This window comes from Zonotrichia albicollis, chromosome 3, assembly GCF_047830755.1.
Source record: "Zonotrichia albicollis isolate bZonAlb1 chromosome 3, bZonAlb1.hap1, whole genome shotgun sequence".
NCBI lineage: Eukaryota > Metazoa > Chordata > Aves > Passeriformes > Passerellidae > Zonotrichia > Zonotrichia albicollis.
Genome location: NC_133821.1, coordinates 90,363,131 through 90,382,201, shown reverse-complemented (window position 1 = coordinate 90,382,201; position 19,071 = coordinate 90,363,131). Strand labels below are relative to the sequence as shown.

Sequence of the window (19,071 nt, the reverse complement as noted above, 5' to 3'; positions counted from 1 at the left end):
CTGTGAAAGAACTGCTATTGTTCAAAATTGGATTTTTTCCAGGAGGGTTAGAGAGCCATTGCTCCAGAGGGCCCACCCAGCTTCTCCCAACAATGCAAGGACATCTGCTCTCTACTCCAGCTATTTCTGGGCCACCAAGGTATCACAGAATCATAAAACAGCCTGCGTTGGAAGGGTCCTTATGACCATCTAGTCCCATCCCCCTGCCATGGGCAGGGACATCTTCCACTAGACCACCAGGCTGCTCAGAGCACCATCCACCCTGGCTTTGAACACTTCCAGGGATGGGGCACTCACAACCTGTTCCAGTGAACAATTTCTTCCTTATGCTCAACCCAAATTTAGACTCTTCCAGTTTAAACCCTTATTATGCCTGGTCCTGTCGACATGCCCTAGCTGGGGGGCTGGGAGCTGCTGCCTCCAAGCATGCACAGCTTTGTGGGAGCTTGGCTTCCTCCCACTGCCCACCCTGGGCTGGCTGGGGGCTCCCCAGCTCCCAGTGCCCAGTCTTGCTGAAGGCAGCTGCAGGGAACACAACTGGGGTGTGAGACTGTGCCAGGGCTGTGACCTGGTGCCCCCCTCAAGGCATCCCACCTGCCATCCCCCAGGGATGCATCCTGCTTAGTCTCTGCAGGTACCAGAGCATGATTTTTCAGAGAGCCTTTTTCAGAACATTTGATTCCTTCACTGAGGGCTTCAGAGTACAGATGCATTTATTTGTGTTTCACAGGTCCCAGGAATCATAAAGTACTTAAAATACAGCATCTTAAGAGGTGTCTGTAGTTTTTTCTTGCATTTACAGGTAGTGAAAATTTCGTCTGATGTCTTTTATGCTTCAGCAGAAGATAGAAATAAAGTAATTTTCTACTTCTGATAATAAGTAGATACTCATAATATGTTAACATGCAGATATAATAAAAGCAGAAACCCAAAATATCAGGCTTCCCTGTCTGAGAGCACTGAAAATACTATTTCCTTAGGAGAGAGAACATTCTGGTTTACTTTGCAGTCAGCTAATGGTAAAATGCAGTGATTTTTCTTGTAGGGCAAGAAATATTAGGGAAAGGCTAGAAGCAGCAATTCTGAAAACTGATCCCAAGCAGCTGCTCACCAAGAGCATGCAAGTACCCCTTGAGGAGGATGACTGAAATGGGGATGTGCCGCCTGCTTTCACTCCCATCACTGGGATGGATCCATGCCCAGGTAGGACACCTATGCTGGGACTCTGCCCCAAAGGGGTCATATAAATCCTGTGTTCCCTGATGGCTCCCAGGAGCCTAATTTGGCAGTGTGGTGGGATTTGAACTCTGGGATTACACTGGCTATGCACTAGATGGTGGGCTCAATCCCGTTTTCCTCTTATCTCCCATACTGGGGACCAGATTGGGACCAGATTGAAAGAGACAGTACCAAACTCAGACCCGAACCTGAGGCCTGCACAAGTGCAATTTGGCACATTTTAAGTGGCAGAAACATGAATTTCCTTCAACATCTCCTTAAGTTCTGGATCAGATGATATTGCTGCAATTTTTTACTAGATTCAAAGCAGGATCTTCCTTCAAAGCACCACATTTCAACACCTCTAGCAGGATGTTAATTCTAGTACATGTTCCTTTAAAAACAGCATTTAGAAATGAGCTTCTAAATATTGATTTTTAAGATGAATTGGTCCCTCTTGCAGGGGCACCAATCAGAAATCAGCAGCTGGTGAGGATCTTCCTGCTCTCCCTGGGAGCTGATCAGGGGAACTTCCTCCTCAGTGCTTCCCAAGCAGCCCCCGATGCTCCAGTCCCCTGCAGAGGCCCCCGTGCCGTGCAGCCGTGGTGCCACAGGAGCTGTGCTCAGGCTGGCCCCGGGCTGTGCCTGCGGTTCCCTGGGGCTCAGCGGCAGTACTCCCGCTCGATGCTGGCCATCAGCTCCTCCTCCGAGTAATCGTACAGGATCGTGGGCTGCCCCAGCGGCTTCTTGCTGCCTTCTGGGCACCTGGCATGGAAGGGAGTGAGTTAGTGGTGTTGTGAGAGACAATCAGGCTCTGAAGACACAAGATCCTTGCTTCATTTTTTTTTTGTGAATGGAAAGATTGAGCTGCATGTGGCTGGCTGAGACATGGATACTCTGTCACGTCTGGTTCCCATACCCCACTGGCACAGTGCCTGCTGACATTTGCTATCACTTGGCCCCAGTTCAGTCTGGGAGTTCATTACAGTACAACCCTTACAGCGCTCCAGGATCAAGCTCCCAGAACCTTTCGAGTTAGGCTCCAGGCCCAGCTAAAGGACAGTGTAATCTTTATGCTACTTTTAAGGTTTTATGCAAAAAGAGATTATTTTGTTCGCATTCATAAGGAATCTGAGTTTCAAACAAAATATGAATGCAGCTCCCCCAAACTGCTCTTACAGCTTTTGTTTCCACATCAGCACAGCCCTCCCATGAGTGGGAGCTGATGAATGACTCAAAGGGAACTGGTAGGGGTTTTATTGGTGTTATCAGAGGTGGTTTTTGTTGGGTACAAGAGAAATCTGTCCCTACCTGCATAAGGGAGAACAGTGACAAGTCTTCTGCAGGCTTTGACCACTGTACCTCATGCCACCAATTAAGCCTACTTGGTCTTGCCCTCCAGGACTCCAGAGAGGAGCCAGCAGCTGACAAGGAATGCTTCTCCTTGGCCTTGTAGAGCTCTGGGAGGTGAGCAAGCCGGGCTGGCAGGCTTGGAACACATGGCTCCTCGGAATGGAGGGCATGGTGAGGAGCAGAGCTAAGTGGAGAACTGAGCTGGTAAATCCAAACCGTAAAGTGCTCTGCCACGCCATGTCAACTAAGACTTTGTCACCATCCACCAGTGAAGTAAACAAGAAATAAGTGTTTTGGTTTTGTGTGTCAGTTAGTTCCTTGCCAAAGAGGAGAGATTTTCATATCCACTAGCATGGCTCCAGATCTGTCCCAAACTTGTTATCTATTGAACTCCTCTAAGGATGAGATCTATCCCAACCATTGCTCTTGCAGCTGGGATGAATAAAATTCATCCATTAGCATCCTTTAATTAAAAAAACTGAGGACCTGCTTACTAGACAAAATCACAGAAACTGCCCCAAAGCAGGTACGTAAATGTAGAGTCAAAATTGAAGAAAAGAACCCTGAAATGCTTTTCTAAGGGCACTTTGTCCTACAGAGGAGGTGCATTCCCACTGCTCTCCTTGGGCCAGGCAGCATCCTCAGGCTCCTGTCCAGCCCTGCTGCTCTGACCATGCTGTGTTTGCCATGCCCCCTGTGTGTCAGAAATAGCCTGGTGTTTTTCCTGGAGTCACCTGATGGCCAGCTGGTGACACTGGCTAGTGTAGGTATTCTACAGTTACTTACACTGCACTATGCCCTTGATGGCAAGTTCTACTAGCAGCAAGCAGGATTTAGTAACTGGACTCTTCTGCTTATTCCACTTATTCATTCTCCTGCTGAGGGCTGCAGGGTATCTGATTTCCACTGCACTAGGTAAGACCTGAGACGAAAGCTACAGGTCCAAGAGCTCGAACCATACAGCAGCATTTACAAAGCAATAATGGGAAAAGGAAGTGCAGAAATCTGAGTTAAAGCACACAATTTACTGATTTAAACTCCGCATTGTGACAATCCTCTAACTAATTTTATGTTATGTGATGAATAAGAGGCAGAGCTCCTGGCAGCTTGCTTGCAGGCCCACAGAAGAGCCATTGTTTCTCTTAGCAGTTACATAATTTCCCACTGTTAATTATTCTCCATTATTTGGTTTGCATGGAGAAAATCTCCAGGTAAAACTCGTTGAGACACAGATGTGCTTTGGAAAAAGCAAAAGCAGGCTCCACTTCCTATGCACACCCCAGAAATGAGGGGAAAAGAGAGGGCTGCATTTCTTTCAAAAGCAAAGGAAAACAAAACAGCTGTTCTTACTATTTCTATTTGTGGCCAAGTTCTGTATCATTTAATACAGGAAAACTGAAATAAAATAAAAAAATGGGAGCTTTAATCTGGATAAAAGGAGGAACTTCTGTACCCTGAGGACAGTAAGCAGAGGAACAGGCTGTGTGGTTGTACAGGCTCCATCCTTGGAGGCTTTCAACACCTGATGGGACAAAGCCTGGAGCATTCTGCTCTGACTTCACAGCTGCTCCAGCCTGGAGCCAGAGCTAGGAGATTGGACTGGAGACCTCCTGAGGCCATCCCAACCTAAACCTCCATCTCAAAGGCACATTGGTGCAGCTATTTCTGCTGATCCTAGAATTCAGTGAGCAGCTGAGGCAGGGAAATCTCAAGCTCATGATGTGCACAGGACAAAAGCTGGTGGCCCACAGGCCTGTTCCTGTGCTCCTCCAGCTGCTCCAGCAGCAGAGGAGGCACCTTGCTCCTCCTGTCACCACATGCTAGGGCTGCAGAGCCTGGCTTCACGCACACTGAGTCCACCTGAGGGCTATTACACTTTCCAGCCAGGAAAGTAACTGGTCAGTACCCTGAGCGGAAAGATTTTCAAACCCCAGATGTTCTGGGGAAGGAGAGAAATCTGTGAAGGAGCAAAACTGGGAGAGAAGGAGTTAGCTGAAAAGCCAACGAGGTGAATTTGCAGTGTGATAGGACAGCAAAGAAAAAGAACGCTAGTGCAGCTCCATCAGGGTTACTGGGCAGGCTTCTGGGCGCCTCACTGCTAAAATGTTAACAGCTTGGAGGGAGTGTAGAAAGCAGCAATAAAAGTGATTTAAGAGGCTGGAGCAAAGCAATTTAGGAAAGAGGAAAGCAAGAAATGTGTTCTATTTCAGCTACAGGCTTCTCGGTATTTAAAGTTTCTTAAGGGGAGCAGGAGTTATGGGTGGATTTTTTGTTAAGTGAAAAGACAATGAACTATGCAATGTGGAGAAGGAAATGCAAAAGACAAAATTACACCAATAGTGAGCAAAACTACCTTTGAGCAAGATCCCAGTTGTGGGGATGGCTATCAGTGCCATATCCCTGGCGTCAGGCAGGTGCCTGGTGTGGGGGAGAGCTGCCAGCAGGCTCCTGTGACAATGGCCCTGATGGATGACTAGGGCGACAAACTCCCAGGCACAAATCTGAGTTAAGTGGCTGAAAACTAGGTTGGGGTGAATCAAGGCCAGTGTTTTTTATCATTTTGCTGAGGATGGGCAAGTCCAGGGTTAATCATTAAAATGCCTTCTGCAAGGCCCAGCAGCTGAAAAATGGGTCAGAACAACACCCCGGTAACCGTGCCAGTGCCACGAGCCTTGGCAGCAATTATAAAATCATTCCTGTGTGCCTGGGCTGTGTCATTCACCCCTGAACTACCAGAAGCTGGAGAGCAGCTCCCAGAATATTTTGGGGGAGTGAGGATGAGAGGTAGCAGAGCCCAAGCAGGAGCACATCCAAAGTACTCGGCAGGGGCTGGTTCAGAGGCTCGTGTGGTGTCTGAACACGGGGCCATGCTCTAGGACAGCAGTGCACACCCACTTCTCTCTCACGTGACTGCCTATCTAGTTCTTCTTTCCTTCCTCGGCATGTGCTTCTCCTTTAATTGGCTTTATGGGAATTTCTTCAGTCAGCAACTCTAGCAAGACAAGGCTGACTTTTGCTGTTTACAAAGTGTTTACCTAGAATGATTCCAGCCACAGAAATGTGAAGGATGAGACACCTACACATGCACATTAACCTCTCTTTCTGTGGCTTGATTTGATTTTAATTGATTTGATGTCTTCAAAAATTTGTTGGGTGCTGGGCCATTTCCAGAAAAATGTTTGCATAGTTCTTGCCAGCAGAAATTGCAATTCTGCTTATCTCAGGCAGTACAGGCACTTCACACATGAGCAGTGCTATGGGACTCTTCATATAAAGTAAACGTTATCTAAATGAAAATAATCTCCTGCTCTGTCATCCCAGATCAGAAAACATTTTCTGCTGTCTCAAACCTTCCACTTGCACATCAAAGAGGGAGGGAGAAGCCCTGGCAGGATGTTTGGGGCCAGTGGGTGCCTGGGGAGCTGCACAGGGGCCTGGCAGGGCTGGCTGTGCACCCCAGGAGGAGAACACTCAGTTGGCATCACAGCCCAAAGCCCACTGAGGATGCTGGGAAGCCCAGGAGAGGTTGAAGTCCCTGCAAGAGCACCTGTACAAGCCTTGCCAGGCGAACTCCCTGCCAGCTGGGAGGGAGAGCAGCAGTGGGAGGGGAGCTGCAGCAGTGCCTGGGCTCTGCTGACACAGCCAGCAGCACGGCTGGGCGTTAGTGGGTCACACAGCAGCATCTGCAGATCAGTCTGCTCTGAGTGCTGCAGGAGCAGAGGGGCTGCATAAGAGTCAGAGCTTAATGCTGAAGAGAGTCACTCTTTAATGTAAGGAGCTGATATTTTAAGATAGTTTTCCAAGCTTGTTCATTTCACCTGTTTTTTTAGCATGGGTTAGACTGTTCCCATTCCTGGTGCAGGCAGACTCAGAGGCTCACTCTTCTGGGCAGCTTTTGCTTGCGGAAAATTTCTGGTTTCTTTTGTTTGGCACCCAGAGCAGCAGGTCCCCACCATTCCCCTGTCCCTGAGGGACACTCTTGTCTCTAAGTGGTGTAGCATTGGAGCACCCAATGGGCTTTCTCTTAAGACTTCTGGGGAACAGAGACATTATTATCCTTTTCCACATGCTGCAGAGCCCACAGGTGAATCAGGGCCTGAGCTCTTTGTTGGAGCAATTCTCCACAGCTTTGCACTAACTACTCCAATGTGCCTCTCTGACATGAGGACACCCAAAATTCTGATTGCTCACAACCTCTATACTACACTTGAGCTAGAGCCTGAATCTTTTCAAGCAGCATCTGATTTTTTTTTTTAATTTGCAAATAAGTAAAAGGGTGGAATATTTAGGGCTATAAACCACTTCACACCATTCTCAGCTCTTCTGTACAGTGTTACAAATGAAGAAAAAGCATAAAGGCCCCTTGTTTCCATGTGCTTTCCCCATGCTGAAGATACCATGAAAGCAGGGGATACTCACTGGTGGTCAAGGTTGTTGTTCTCTGGGCTTGATGGGCTTCTGGGTAACAAAGCCTAGGATAGAAGACAAGACAGTTAAAATAATTTGAATTCAAGGAGGGTGATTCTCCACCTCTACTCTGCTCCTGTGAGACCCCACCTGCAGTGCTGAATCCAGGTCTGATGTTCTCAGCACAGGAAGGACATGGACCTGTTGGAGCGAGTTCAGAGGGGGCCATGAAAATGACCAGAGACATGGAGCACCTTTCCTGTGAGGACAGGCTGAGATAGTTGGGGTTGGTCAGCCTGGAGGAGAGAAGGCTCTGGGGAAACCTTACTGCAACCTTACACTGCTTAAAAGAGGTCTATGAGAAACATGGAGAGGGGCTGCTTACAAGACCTGTAGTGACAGGACAAGGGATGATGGTTTTATACCGAAAGGGGAAATTTAGATTAGATCTTAGGAAGAAATTTTTACTGTGAGAGTTGTGAGGCACTGGAACAGGTGGCCCAGAAAAGCTGTGGATGCCCCAGCCCTGGCAGTGTGCAAGGCCAGGCTGAATGGAGCTTTCAGAAATCTGGTCTAGTTAACAATGTCCTTGCCCATGATGGGGGGGGGGGGTTTGAAACTAGGTAATCTTCAAAGCTCCCTTCCAACCCAAACCATTATTTCTTTCTATGAAACCTATCTCTGTCTACAGTGGGCAACATGTCCTGGTTTAAACTCCCTGGTTTGGTTTAAACCTCCAAACAACCTCTGTGGAGACAATACAGGTACAAGAGACTCTCCTTTCCTAGCCCTGTTCTGCTGTTTCTGTTTCAGCACTCAGGACAGCTGGGTGGCTGCTGGCTACAGAATCAAAATCCCTGAATGCTGGCCTGCTAAACCTCACAGTTTTCCATGAATGCCACTGTGCCACCAGCTGCAGCTAACAGTAGGAAAATACCTGCTAAGGGAGGAAGCCACAGCCAGATCAACCCAATTTTCACCTGACAAAAATGTTTCCTGGAAAAATTATCCATCTGGGGTGAAACATCCATCTTCCTATGCTGGAATCCCCAGGCTTTTAATGGGATACCTGGGGAGCAACCAAAGCCAAACCTAATGGTATTTAAAATGGGGGGCAGGGATGGCACCGTTTGTCCCCAGCAGGGCCAGTATTAAAATGAATCCTCTGCAGCCAGGTGCTACTGAGAATAATACATCTATGATCATCTTCTACCTTTTCACTGTATTCTCACAGGGAAAGGGAGTGGGACATGGCTTTGCATCTTGGCTTGTTATTGCTGTTTCTGAGGTGCAATCCTGAAGATGGTGGGCCTCCTTCATACAAACTACCCTGAATCCCACAACAACACAAACAAGTTAAACAGGTTGCACCAAATCAGGGCCTTCCAGCAAACAGAAATGAAAAGCTGTTCCATCAGTGTGGAACAGAAGAAAATATTTTCTGTACAGGAAAAAAGGGAAGTGTCTTCGTCTGAGTGACAGGTGTCTGCTAAGGAAGGCAGGAGCATCCCCTGGAATAGAAAATGTAAACCCCTTCTCTCAGAATCACTATAATTTTGAAATTACGGGGCTCTCAGGCAAAGATATGAGAACAGAAATAACAGTTCTTTACAAGAATGGATGATAAAGCAAACAAATCACACCAGCTCTGGCACTAACACCAGACAGACACAAACCCCAGGCCCGGCCGCCCCAGCCGCGGCGCTTTCCTCTCAGTGCAGTTCCGGGCACGGCCAGGGGGGCGCTGCTGGCTCCCGGTGGGCAGGGCGGGTGCAGTGACTCCCCCGGGGCTGCAGGGGGCGCTGTGACGCGGGCAGCACACGGCAATGGCGGCTGGGCTCAGAGGGGAAGGGACGGAGGAGAGGCTTTGCCTCACAAACCCCTGGGGTGGCCGATCACCTGGCTGGTGCCCCAGCAGAATTCTAGAGAGCAGCAAGCAGGGCCAGCAGGATGTCTCAGCAGGCAGGAGGTGCAGGGCTAAAGTGCAGCGAAAGCTCAGAGCAGTGCCAAAGAGACAGCAGGGGTGGGATAGCAGCGGCCTGGCTCCCAGTAGGGCAGGGAGAGGCAAGCTCAGGATCCCGGGCACACGAGCAGAGGGAGACAGGTCTATGCTTTAGTGAGGTGAGGATTAATAAGGTCCCACTTCAGTGGCTGCTCTCACGAGCAGAGGCTCACCCCACAGCAGAAGGGGCAGCTCCGGGCTGGGCTCTGGCAGCAGCAGCAAATTCCCTTTCCCAGGCAGCAGCTCCTACCGTGCTCCTCGGAAGCCAAGAGATAGAGCCAGCACCTTGCTGTGAGTAGACCAGCTGCCCATTCTTTAAAAAGGTTGCAGAGTTCACAGGTTGGGCTAGTTGCTGCCAGGGTGGAGTTCTAACTGTTTGTTACTGTAATCACCTGTTTGTTATTGTAATCACCTGTCATGTTCATTAACTACCTGTCCTTGATGGTTAAGAATTCCCCCTTTTGTCGAGTGACACCCTGCTGCTTCCTGGAGGATGGCACCCAGACAGTGAAGAGGAAGGGACATCGAGTTGGCATGCAAATGACATCGGATCCAGCATGCAATGGGAGACACTCCTCACCAAACCTAGCCAAAACCCCCTAAAAACAACGAGCCAACACAAAATTGACAGATCGAAGTGATGTCTAGATGTGAGCAACAGAATCCAGTATCTGCTAACACCCTTTTTACCTCTCACCCTAACCTAAAGATGTCAGCTGGACAGAGAACCTCAAATGTCCAATAATGAAAACCAGGGAATCTCTTGATGCTCCGATGAGGTCAGAAGCCCCAGCTCTGCCCACAGACCAGTGGACAAAGCTGCACCCCTTCTCCTCCTCCAAGTCACTCCTGGGAGCAGCGGCGTGATTGTTTCAACCTGCCCCAGTCCCGTCCTTTACCTGCCCGGCCCTCCTCCCCTGAGCGTGGCCACTTTTTTTGTTTTTCTCGAGTAGCCTATTGTTAGTGTTTTGTAGCAACTTATGGGGAAAAAAAAGCCCTAAGTAAAAAGGAACAAAAGGAAGGAAACCTAACCTCCAAAGGAGGCAAAGGAACCAGGGAAGGGTGTGGAAAAGCTTGCAATGCAGAGCCATTGCCTGTTGCTCTGCTGTGTTTCGGCAGGGCTGGATGGGATCAAGTGATTCCTTAGTAAGTTCATGTACATGCTCTCAGAATACCTCAAACCTGTGCTGCCTCAAGGTCATGCACGGGACTGGTGCTGGAAAGTGTGGCAGCTATGGAGGGACAATGCCCCACTACAGGCACTGCTGGTACAACAGTGATGACTTCACACACAGTTCTGTGCCAATTAAAATCTGTTCATATTGGTCAGGCTTGTGTGTGCCATCCCCTGAGTAGAAATGTCCACCTGGGTGTCTGCAGGTATTGAATGACACCTGATTTCAATTTGCAAGGATATTTTTTCACTGCACTCCTTCCTCAGCTGCTTCTCATGGGGGATGGACAGGAGTTGAGGTTTAAACACTGTGGTCTCAGACACTGTGAGGCAGATACAGAGGTGCTTGGCAGCGAACTGCTCAGTTCGTCCCTGCCTCTTGCAAGGCCTTTGTGCTGCTCTGGTCACCTTTGGCTCCCATGCTTCAACAGGTGAGGAGAGCTGCAGCAACGACATCTCTCTGATGGCTCTGGGTGAGCGTCTCTTCCAGGTGAGCCCTCAGTAGCTTCTGTTTCAGGAGCCAGGAAAGGTATCTGTTGTACACTGTGTTTCCCATCCTATCTGCTTTTGTCAAAAAATTACAAAAGATGTTGCCAGTTTTTCATCGAGTTTTAGTTTAATACCTGTCAAAAGGCATTCCGCATCCTTTCAGAAGAGTCCCTGCTCTTTGGCAACACTTTGTTTTCTCTGGAAGAGGCTGAACTACTCTGGAAAGAGCTTCTGGGTCCAAGCAGAGACAAGGGTATGTGAGAAAGCTGACAGCGAGGTAAGACAGTTCTCTCCTGGTTATTTATGATTGTTTCTTGGCAATGTCCCACATGCAACAAGAGCAAGAAGCAGTGCCAGGAAAACAGCATGCTGAGCTCTGATGGCTGACTTCTCCTGGGACTGCATCCCACAATGCAGCTCCTCATCCATCATCCACTGGACTACTGTTGAGGCCTGAGTTTCCTTCCACCAGGTGAAGAACATTATTCATCCTCAGCACCAAGGGAAATAGAGTTCTTTCAGAGTGCTTTGATGATGTTTTTCCCACAGTGAGAAACCAGCTTCCAATACTTCTGTGCAAAGGATGGGCTTGGATCATTCCAGGGAGGGGTTTGGATTGTACAGTAGGTTGTCTGTTTTTTCTTCCCTTGTGGCTGACTCCTCCATATTACGAGCTGTACGTGTTGTGTGGGTGGAAGACAGAATTAATTCGTCATCAGGATAGTGCAGCTCTGGTTAGCAAAATCTGCTTCTCTGTGCAAAACCTGCTCCCACCTTTTCCAAGGGATCTGTCAGCAGCAATACTTATTGCCCAAGAGAATTTGGAACTGGCACACGTACATGTCTACCAACATTTCATCCAGTGCATGAATCAAAAATGGTGGCAAGCGAAAACAAGAGGCACCTCCAGCCTCTGCCTTCTCCCTGCCATGAGAGTCTCCACAGTTTGGGAGCTGCTCCCAGTTCCTGCAGGCAAAGGCCACCTGGCTCAGGGTGCCTGGGTGACACTGTGTGCCGGGCAGCAGGCAGGGAGTGGAGCACAGGCTGCCCGGGGCTGTGAGACACAATGAACACTGACCCCACCCAGCCGGCTGGGGAGTGCTGTAATGGGTGTCTTGCAAGTTCAGCAGATAATTAGTATTAGCCCTTTATGTGGGTTAGTATGATGTGCATGTCAGGACACTTTAATATTATGGGTTCCTATCCTACAGCTAAAGAAGTAATTGCTGGCCTGGTTGGCCTGTGTCCCGGAAGAGTTAAATGAAGTCAGCTTCTCCTTTCTGCAGCTTGCAGTCATCTTTTTATTACTCATAGAGACCGTGGCGTGTCTCCTCGTTTTCCACCTCATTCTCAGCACAGGCATCCTCTGCTGACGTCTGCTGTGCCACAAAGCCCCACATCACCCCCTCCTCCAAGTTTAAAGGCTTGGATATTAAGCTCACCCAGCATGTATCAACATTTAACTTAATGTCATGACATGTGGGGTGGAATGGTTTGACAGTCATTGCTCACACAGCTCAGCCATCCCTTAGGGCAGCAGCTCCTAGGAGCAAGGCAGAGCTGAGAGCTGGAAGCAAGAGTTATTTCTCTCTGCTGCATGCATAAAGCAGCACTCCTGGGGTGCAGCTTCCCACTCCCCCCAGTCCAGTGCAAGTTCCTCATGGCCCTGCCAGCCCTTAACCCCCTACTTACTCTGTCAGCTCCAGCAGCTGTGAATAAGCTGGATGAGAACACCCTTTCCTGGAACCTTCCACAGGGTGATCTGGAGCCATGTACCTTTGGAGGCTCTAGAGCTGCTCCCAAGCTGCACTGAAACCAGCCGGCTGCAGTCTGGACTACTAACATTGTCTCCAAAACTGAGAGGCCAAATTCAAGCTCTTTGAGATGGTTCCTGTGCTGGTCCCTAAGCAACGCCCAGTCATTATTTGAGAGACTACAAGCTGGTCCTAACCAAAAATCATGCCAGCTCAGTGGGGCAGACCATCATGCTCCAGGGCCAGGCAGCTGCTATGGTACAGTTTACCATATGGATACAGTCCTGAGATGCAGCAGACATACAGACTGAGTACAGTTCAGGTGCAACTCACATCCAAGGAGTGACTGAGCCACGTTAAGTATCTACACAGGAGCAGTGTGGTCTCTGCCAGTGCTGGTCCATGGGATGTGGTTTAACAATGCAGGATTCTGAAACATGTATGCCAGTGCCTCTTTCCCTGCCTCTGCTCCTCCCAAATCTCTCTACACAAACACTCCATGAACTGGACTGGTGGGTCAGTCTGAGCTGAAATGCCAACCCGCTGCCGTGGCAGGGAGGGAGGCTATCAGTGGAGAGCCCTCGGGTGCAGCAGCAGGGGGAGCACCCTGCAGCACTGCCGGGACTGGGGCTGAGACAGGCAGCACTGCTGGAATCAGCCTCTCCAACCCACAGCCAGTACTGCTGGCTAAAAAAAAGCAGCTTACCTAGGGTGCCAGTAGGTGCCAAACGTGACGCAAGGCCCCAGCTGCAGCCCAGGCAAAGCACTCCCAGGCAAAGCACTTCCAGCTTTGCTTTGGTCTGCAGCAACATCCTCTGGCCAGCCAAGGAATTAGGAGCAGGCGGTGCACAAGAAGTGGGCAGGGATGCAAGGAGTTCCCACGCTTCTCCTCTCCTGCCAACTAAAACAGCAGCTCCCAGCTATTCTGCACATGCCCTGGGTGTAGTTTTTAGATCACAAATTTTCCAGGGCAAAAGCCACCCATGCTCTGCCAAGTGAAAGGGGGGAGTTGTGGAGAATACCTAGTCAGCAGTTTTCCAAGTCCAGGTGCAATACAGCTGTGCTGGGAGGGTGATGCTGGCTGAGGGGACAGCACAACTCATGGCTTCTGGGCTCTGGTGAAGTTTCAGGTACTTTGAACAAGACAAGAAATATAATGGGGTAGAGAGGGAGACCTTTAACTCAGCAAATGCTAGATCTACAACTGGACATTAACTCCAGAATCTGAAATAATCTGACTTTGGGAAGTTCAGGGAGTCCCAGATATTCAGCTGGAGAAGACATTTTTAAAGGCCCCATGCTCCCTATGAAAGTGTAGCACAATATCTTGATTTGAGGGCATTTTTGATTATTAATACAACCAGGAAGAGAATGTTGAAATAAACTGCTAACAACGTGGAATCAGAAAGATCAAATTTCTGTTTCAGGGAAGCACATTTTAACAAGAGTAGAAAAATAAACCTGAGTTACTGTAAGAAGTTAATGGGGCATGGCATTTAATGTCCGTTCAGGACCCTTTTGTGTTTGCAGCTGGGGATCAGCAGCCACGAGGTGACGCTGTGCCATATCAGTCTGCAGTAAAAACATCTGGCTGAAAAAATCAGGCAAAGCTTTACGCGCTCGGGTGCTTTAAAATTATATTACAGTCCCTCTAGAAGTTGGTGAATACACCCTCTAGCTGTGCTACTCCTGTGCTGCAGCTGGGGTGATTTGCTTCATGGAATCACATCCTGTCGCCAGTCAGGAGGAGAGATGGTGCCATGGGAAAAGCTGTTAAAACTGAAACCCTAACACGTCTGTATTATTCCTCCATTTCAGGAAACCAATGGGGAAATGCCTGAGGCCACAGCCCCTGCCCTGGCTTCTACCAAGAGCTGCCACCCCTGCTCTGTGCTGCAGCAGCACCTGCAAAATCTCAACTACATTTTTCTGTCTTGAGTAAAGAAACAAGGAATAGCACATACAACCATCTGGAATTGAGAGCAAAGCTGAAAATGGATGCTTAATGCTGAAAGAGGTGCTGGGGTCTGCTCTGAGGCATGTGAGGCATCAGGATCTGGTTCCAACCTGCTACTGTGATATGCTTTCACCCTTTTTGCTCCCAAGCACTATCTGAATATAATTAAGGTTGCTCAAGTCTTTAAAGGCAGCTGCATGCTCCACCAGCCCTTGTCACCTGGCCTGAGTGCCCATCAGTGCTGCCAGCTCGCTGCTGGATGGCAAAATGTGTCAGGGTTCAGCTGTGAAACACAACATGGATACACATCACACCTAGGAGAAACCCAGCTGTCAGCAGAACAGTGAGTCCTGTTTGCACTTCTGCTCTCTTCTGACTGGTGTCAAAGGTCTCTTCTACTTCCACTGGCCAGAATCTGCTCCTCCAGGGGCTATTTCTTATCAGACTTTCTTACTGTGATACCTCTTTGCTGCCTTTCCTCTTCCTGCCTCACCTTTCCCCCATTAACTCTGTTGAATTAACTCATCCTTTCTTCTCTGAAATTTCTTTGCTTATCCTCCAATTTGGACAACTGAACAGGGCAAAGCAAGCAGCTTCCTACCACAAGACAGAAACTGCTAATGACTTTAGAAGCTGTCAAGACTGAGAGAAATCGCCCTAAAATTACTAGCAATGCAATGAAGATGATACCGCTTTCCAGAAACTGCCTCCCCCCGCCTCCTGGGAAGGGTGGGACTGCAGTTTGCACAACAACCTAAGAGACTAAATTGCACCCAGCAAACAACCAAAACCTGGCGCTCCAAACTGTTTCCTCCCTCCTTTTCACAGGCATGTGACTTTTTAGGCCTCAAGGAGTCAGACTAGTAAGTCCACAACTTCTGTCTCTGCCATCTCAGGTTCAGGAAAATAGAGGGCTACCAAGAAAAGCTTCAAGTTTGCCCTGAAACTACCTGAGACTTCTCTTAGCAGCCTCTATTCCGATAAGTAAAGACAAATGGGAGAAGTCAGGAGGATTACTCCTAAATGAGAGGCCCTCAGAGGAGAAACTAGTGCTGGAATAAGCTCCATTCATTCTGCAGGAGGGTTTGGAGTTTAAATAGCAAGGAAAACAATATGTCAGTACAAGATGTCTATTTTTTTTCTTCAATTTCCAAACCTTACTTCGAGGTTTTTCTTTAAAACCTGTCTAAATAAAGGGTTCTCATACAGAACCCTGCCAAGTTTCTGACTGGAAAATTTAGTTTGTATTAAAGTAATCCTTAACCAACTGATGTGCAGCTCAGTGATGGAAATGATACCTAAACCGCAAAACTGAGGCATGCAATGAAGAATGTTCCTAGGTCCTAAATATTTCTTTCAATTTTTGAATTTATTACTTTATTTTGACAACTTTCGTGTATCGGTGGAGAGCAGTGTTTATCTAACAAAAAACACACAGCTTTCAAAGTCAAGCTAAGATGAAAGATGTCGTTGATTTTTGACCTCATCACCAGCTGATATATATGCTGCTGTTATTCTTGGATTGGAAAAAAAGCCCAAAAGATAAATCTCAACTCCCTCGGAAGCAAATCCATTATTTGTTAGAGACTGAAATGTGCCTTTAGAATGAGCCAGACTGCAGTTGCAGCGGATTGGCAAACATTAAAGGGCAGCTTTATATTCACATTTTAAACCTTCTGTTTACGAGCCCGACCCAGGAAAAAGCAGGAACCGAACTTTAAAAAGTCGACATATTTCTACAAGTCAGGAAAAGAAACTTCCAGTAGCACTGGGAGACCGAAAAACGGGATGGCCCCTCTCGGGACCGTGTTTGCCTTGCATCGGAAACTGGAACGCCAAGAGAACAGCAAAGACAAAACGCCCAGAGAGCAGCAAAGAGAAAACGCAACAGAGCCTGGAGCCTGGCTTGCAGCGGAGATCAAAAGAATGTAACGCTGTTGATGTTCGGAGGAAGCCGCGGCCGCGGCGGGTGGCGCCGGCTGCGGCGGGGCTGCCCAGGGCGGCGGGGACACCCGGGCTGGGCTAGGGGGCCCGGGGCCACCGCCGGGAGGGTCGGGGGTCCTGTTCGGGGCCGGCGGGCACTTACCGCCTGCTGGAGCGGGGCCCCGCCGCCGCCTCCCGCCGCCTCCGCGCCGCTCCGGGGCTCGGCGCTGCCGCTGGCGGCCGGGGCTCGGTAGCCGGGGCCGGGCGGTGCCGCCGCCCCCTCGCCGTCGGCCGGCGCGGTCCCCGGCGGGTCCCGGCTCTGCCCCGCTCTGCCCGCGGGCCCCCGCCGCCGGCTGCTGCCGCTGCCCATGGCCGGAGCCGCGGGAGCCGCCGTCTCTCCCGGCCGGGGCGGGAGCGGCGCTCGGCGGTCCGGGAGCCTTTCGGGAGGAGAATCCCACCCCGGAGCGCCCCGGGGCCGGGGGAGGGAGCGGCGGCGCCGGGGAGGGTGCGCGGCCGTCTCTGATCGCGGTTCTGGGCAGGCTGCCGCGCTCCCCTGTCCCTTCCAAAAGTTTCCAGCCCAGCCCGTTAGCTCGGGCCTCCCAAGCACCAGATCCTTACAGACATTTCCCCGGGCTGCGGGAGGACATTGCTGTCATCCTCGGGGCCGTGCAGCACGAGCCGCACCCCTGGGCTACACTTTAGCACAGCTCTCACGGACGGGTCCTGCAGAGAACAGCCCAGCCCGGGGGATGTCCCCGGGGCGGGTTTGCGGCACTGAGTGCGGTCCGGCCGTGTGCCTGGGTTACAGGGAAGCCCCCGGGCAAGGGACGAGCCAGCCGGGCAGGCCTTCAGCCGATGGCCACAGACTGAGCCACTCTGCTTCCCGACAGCCTGTCTAGCCTGTGGAGCTGATCCCCCAGCCAACCTCGGCTGCTCTTTGCTTCCAGCAGTTCAATATTTGCACACTGTTCGACAGTGGAAGATTATAGATATGAAAGGCAGGGCTGGCATTCCCTCCAGGGACGGAGGTCGCAGGAGTACAGTGTCTGCTTGGTGTCCAGCCTGTTCTGCCTCCCTCCTTTTCAAGCCAGAGGCTGATAAAGGCAGGAGGCACACAGGTGTAATTCCTTTTGCTGCTCCTCGGCACTGACTGCAATGATTTCATCTACCAGTCAGTCATTCTGCTGGTTCTTCTTGAACCACTGAGGTAAAGCCCAAGAATTTGAAGTGGAGGGGGCTGGAGCAAAGAAGGCAACGAGAGGTCAGATCATTGCCAGAGAGATGAGCTCACAGCAATGGGGTCTTACAAGAAAGATGGGGACAGACTTTCTACTAGACCATGTATTGATAGGACAAGGAGTAAGGTTTTAAACTAAAAGAGGGCAGATGTAGACCAGATGTAAGGAAGATATTTTTTAACAAAGAGGGTGGTGAAACACTGGCACAGGTTGCCCAGGGAGGTGGTAGATGCCCGGTCCCTGGAAACATTCAAGGTCAGAGCCATGGGGTTCTGAGAGACTGGGTGTACTGGAATGGCAGGGGGTTGAACTAGATGACCTTCATAGGTCCCTTCCCACACAAACTGTGACTGAGAAGGATGTTCTGGCAGAAGAGTAGATCATCTGGGAGTGTGGGGGTGTGATGTCACATGCAGAGCCCTGGGTCCAGAGCCAGGCCAGTCACAAAGTTGTTTTGGATCTGAGGCAGGTCTTGGAGAAAGGGGAAATGATGAGGTTTGGTTGCTGAGGAGGAGATGGTGGAGCTAATATGGGATGAAATAGCCCCAAACAAAATGTCCGAAGGGGAACAGGCTCTGCAAGCATCAGAGACAAAAATTCTTCTCAACAAGAAGTGAGCAAATTCTTCCTCCTCCTCCATCCCTGCTGGCTGTCTCTGAGGGAGTGGAGCCTCCTGGAAAGTTTCCTGGCTGCCCCCATGGAAACAGTTCATTCCAGGACAGTTCCCCAGATTCACTTGGAAGCAATGCTGGCTCCATAAACCAGCTGTCAAAATGAGCCAAACCTTGTGTTTTGAAGCAGATCATTGCTGGAGCCAGGAAAGTGTTTGAGCAGCAGTGATCCCAAATGCTGCTGTGGTTTAGTAGTGACACTGAAAGGCTCTGAGGCCATTCAGTGATATTTCCCTGCCCCTGAAGGACTGGTGAGAATTAAAAAGAAAATTTCCCAAAAGCTAAAGGCCTAATAAGCACATGACTCCTCAGAAAAATCAATTAAAATCGGCAAATTCCTTTTTATGACTGCCTGGTGCCTTTTAAGACCATTTCCCAGCAGGGCCAGTGGATAGTGTTTTGGCTGATCTTCAAGAGCAGGGGTGGAAGTGTGTAGTACAAGTGCCAAATGTGGCATGTGGATCAATTTTGCATGGCACCCAGCCAGACCAGTAAGGAGCCAGAATTCTTCACATCAAAAGCACAGTGTTGAGGGAGCCAGCAGTGCTGCCTCCTGGCTTTTCCCAAATCCTGTGGAAGCCCAGGAGATCTTCTGGACAATGATGCTGGAGTTACATGGTAGATGGCCTCTTCTGACTCCTGCTGTGCTGGCACTCTCAGCCTCTGCTTTGGGAAAGAAAAGGATGTATGCTATGGATGCCTGCTGTTAGCATCCTTCAATCATGCCTTCTAATAAAAGATTTAATTATAGAGATAAATGCATACATGCATATACACCCACATTTAAACTTGTACATATTTACACCCAAGTCTTTCTAAACCATCACATTTATTTGAGGAATGTGGGATTATTTTAAGATTACCATTATCCATGGAAGCCACTAG

At 49.6% G+C, this 19,071-nt stretch overlaps 1 protein-coding gene across 1 annotated transcript; it reads right to left on the bottom strand.

Moving 5' to 3' along the window:
• Positions 1-690: 690 nt before the first annotated feature.
• On the bottom strand, positions 691-17,144 carry CYS1 (cystin 1). Its single transcript, XM_005487205.4, has 3 exons — positions 16,441-17,144; positions 6,991-7,043; positions 691-1,983 (listed from the first exon to the last, which is right to left on the bottom strand). Exons 1-3 carry the CDS (start codon positions 16,645-16,647, stop codon positions 1,881-1,883), a joined length of 363 nt encoding a protein of 120 aa, XP_005487262.1. The 5' UTR covers positions 16,648-17,144; the 3' UTR covers positions 691-1,880.
• Between the last annotated feature and the right edge of the window lie 1,927 nt (positions 17,145-19,071).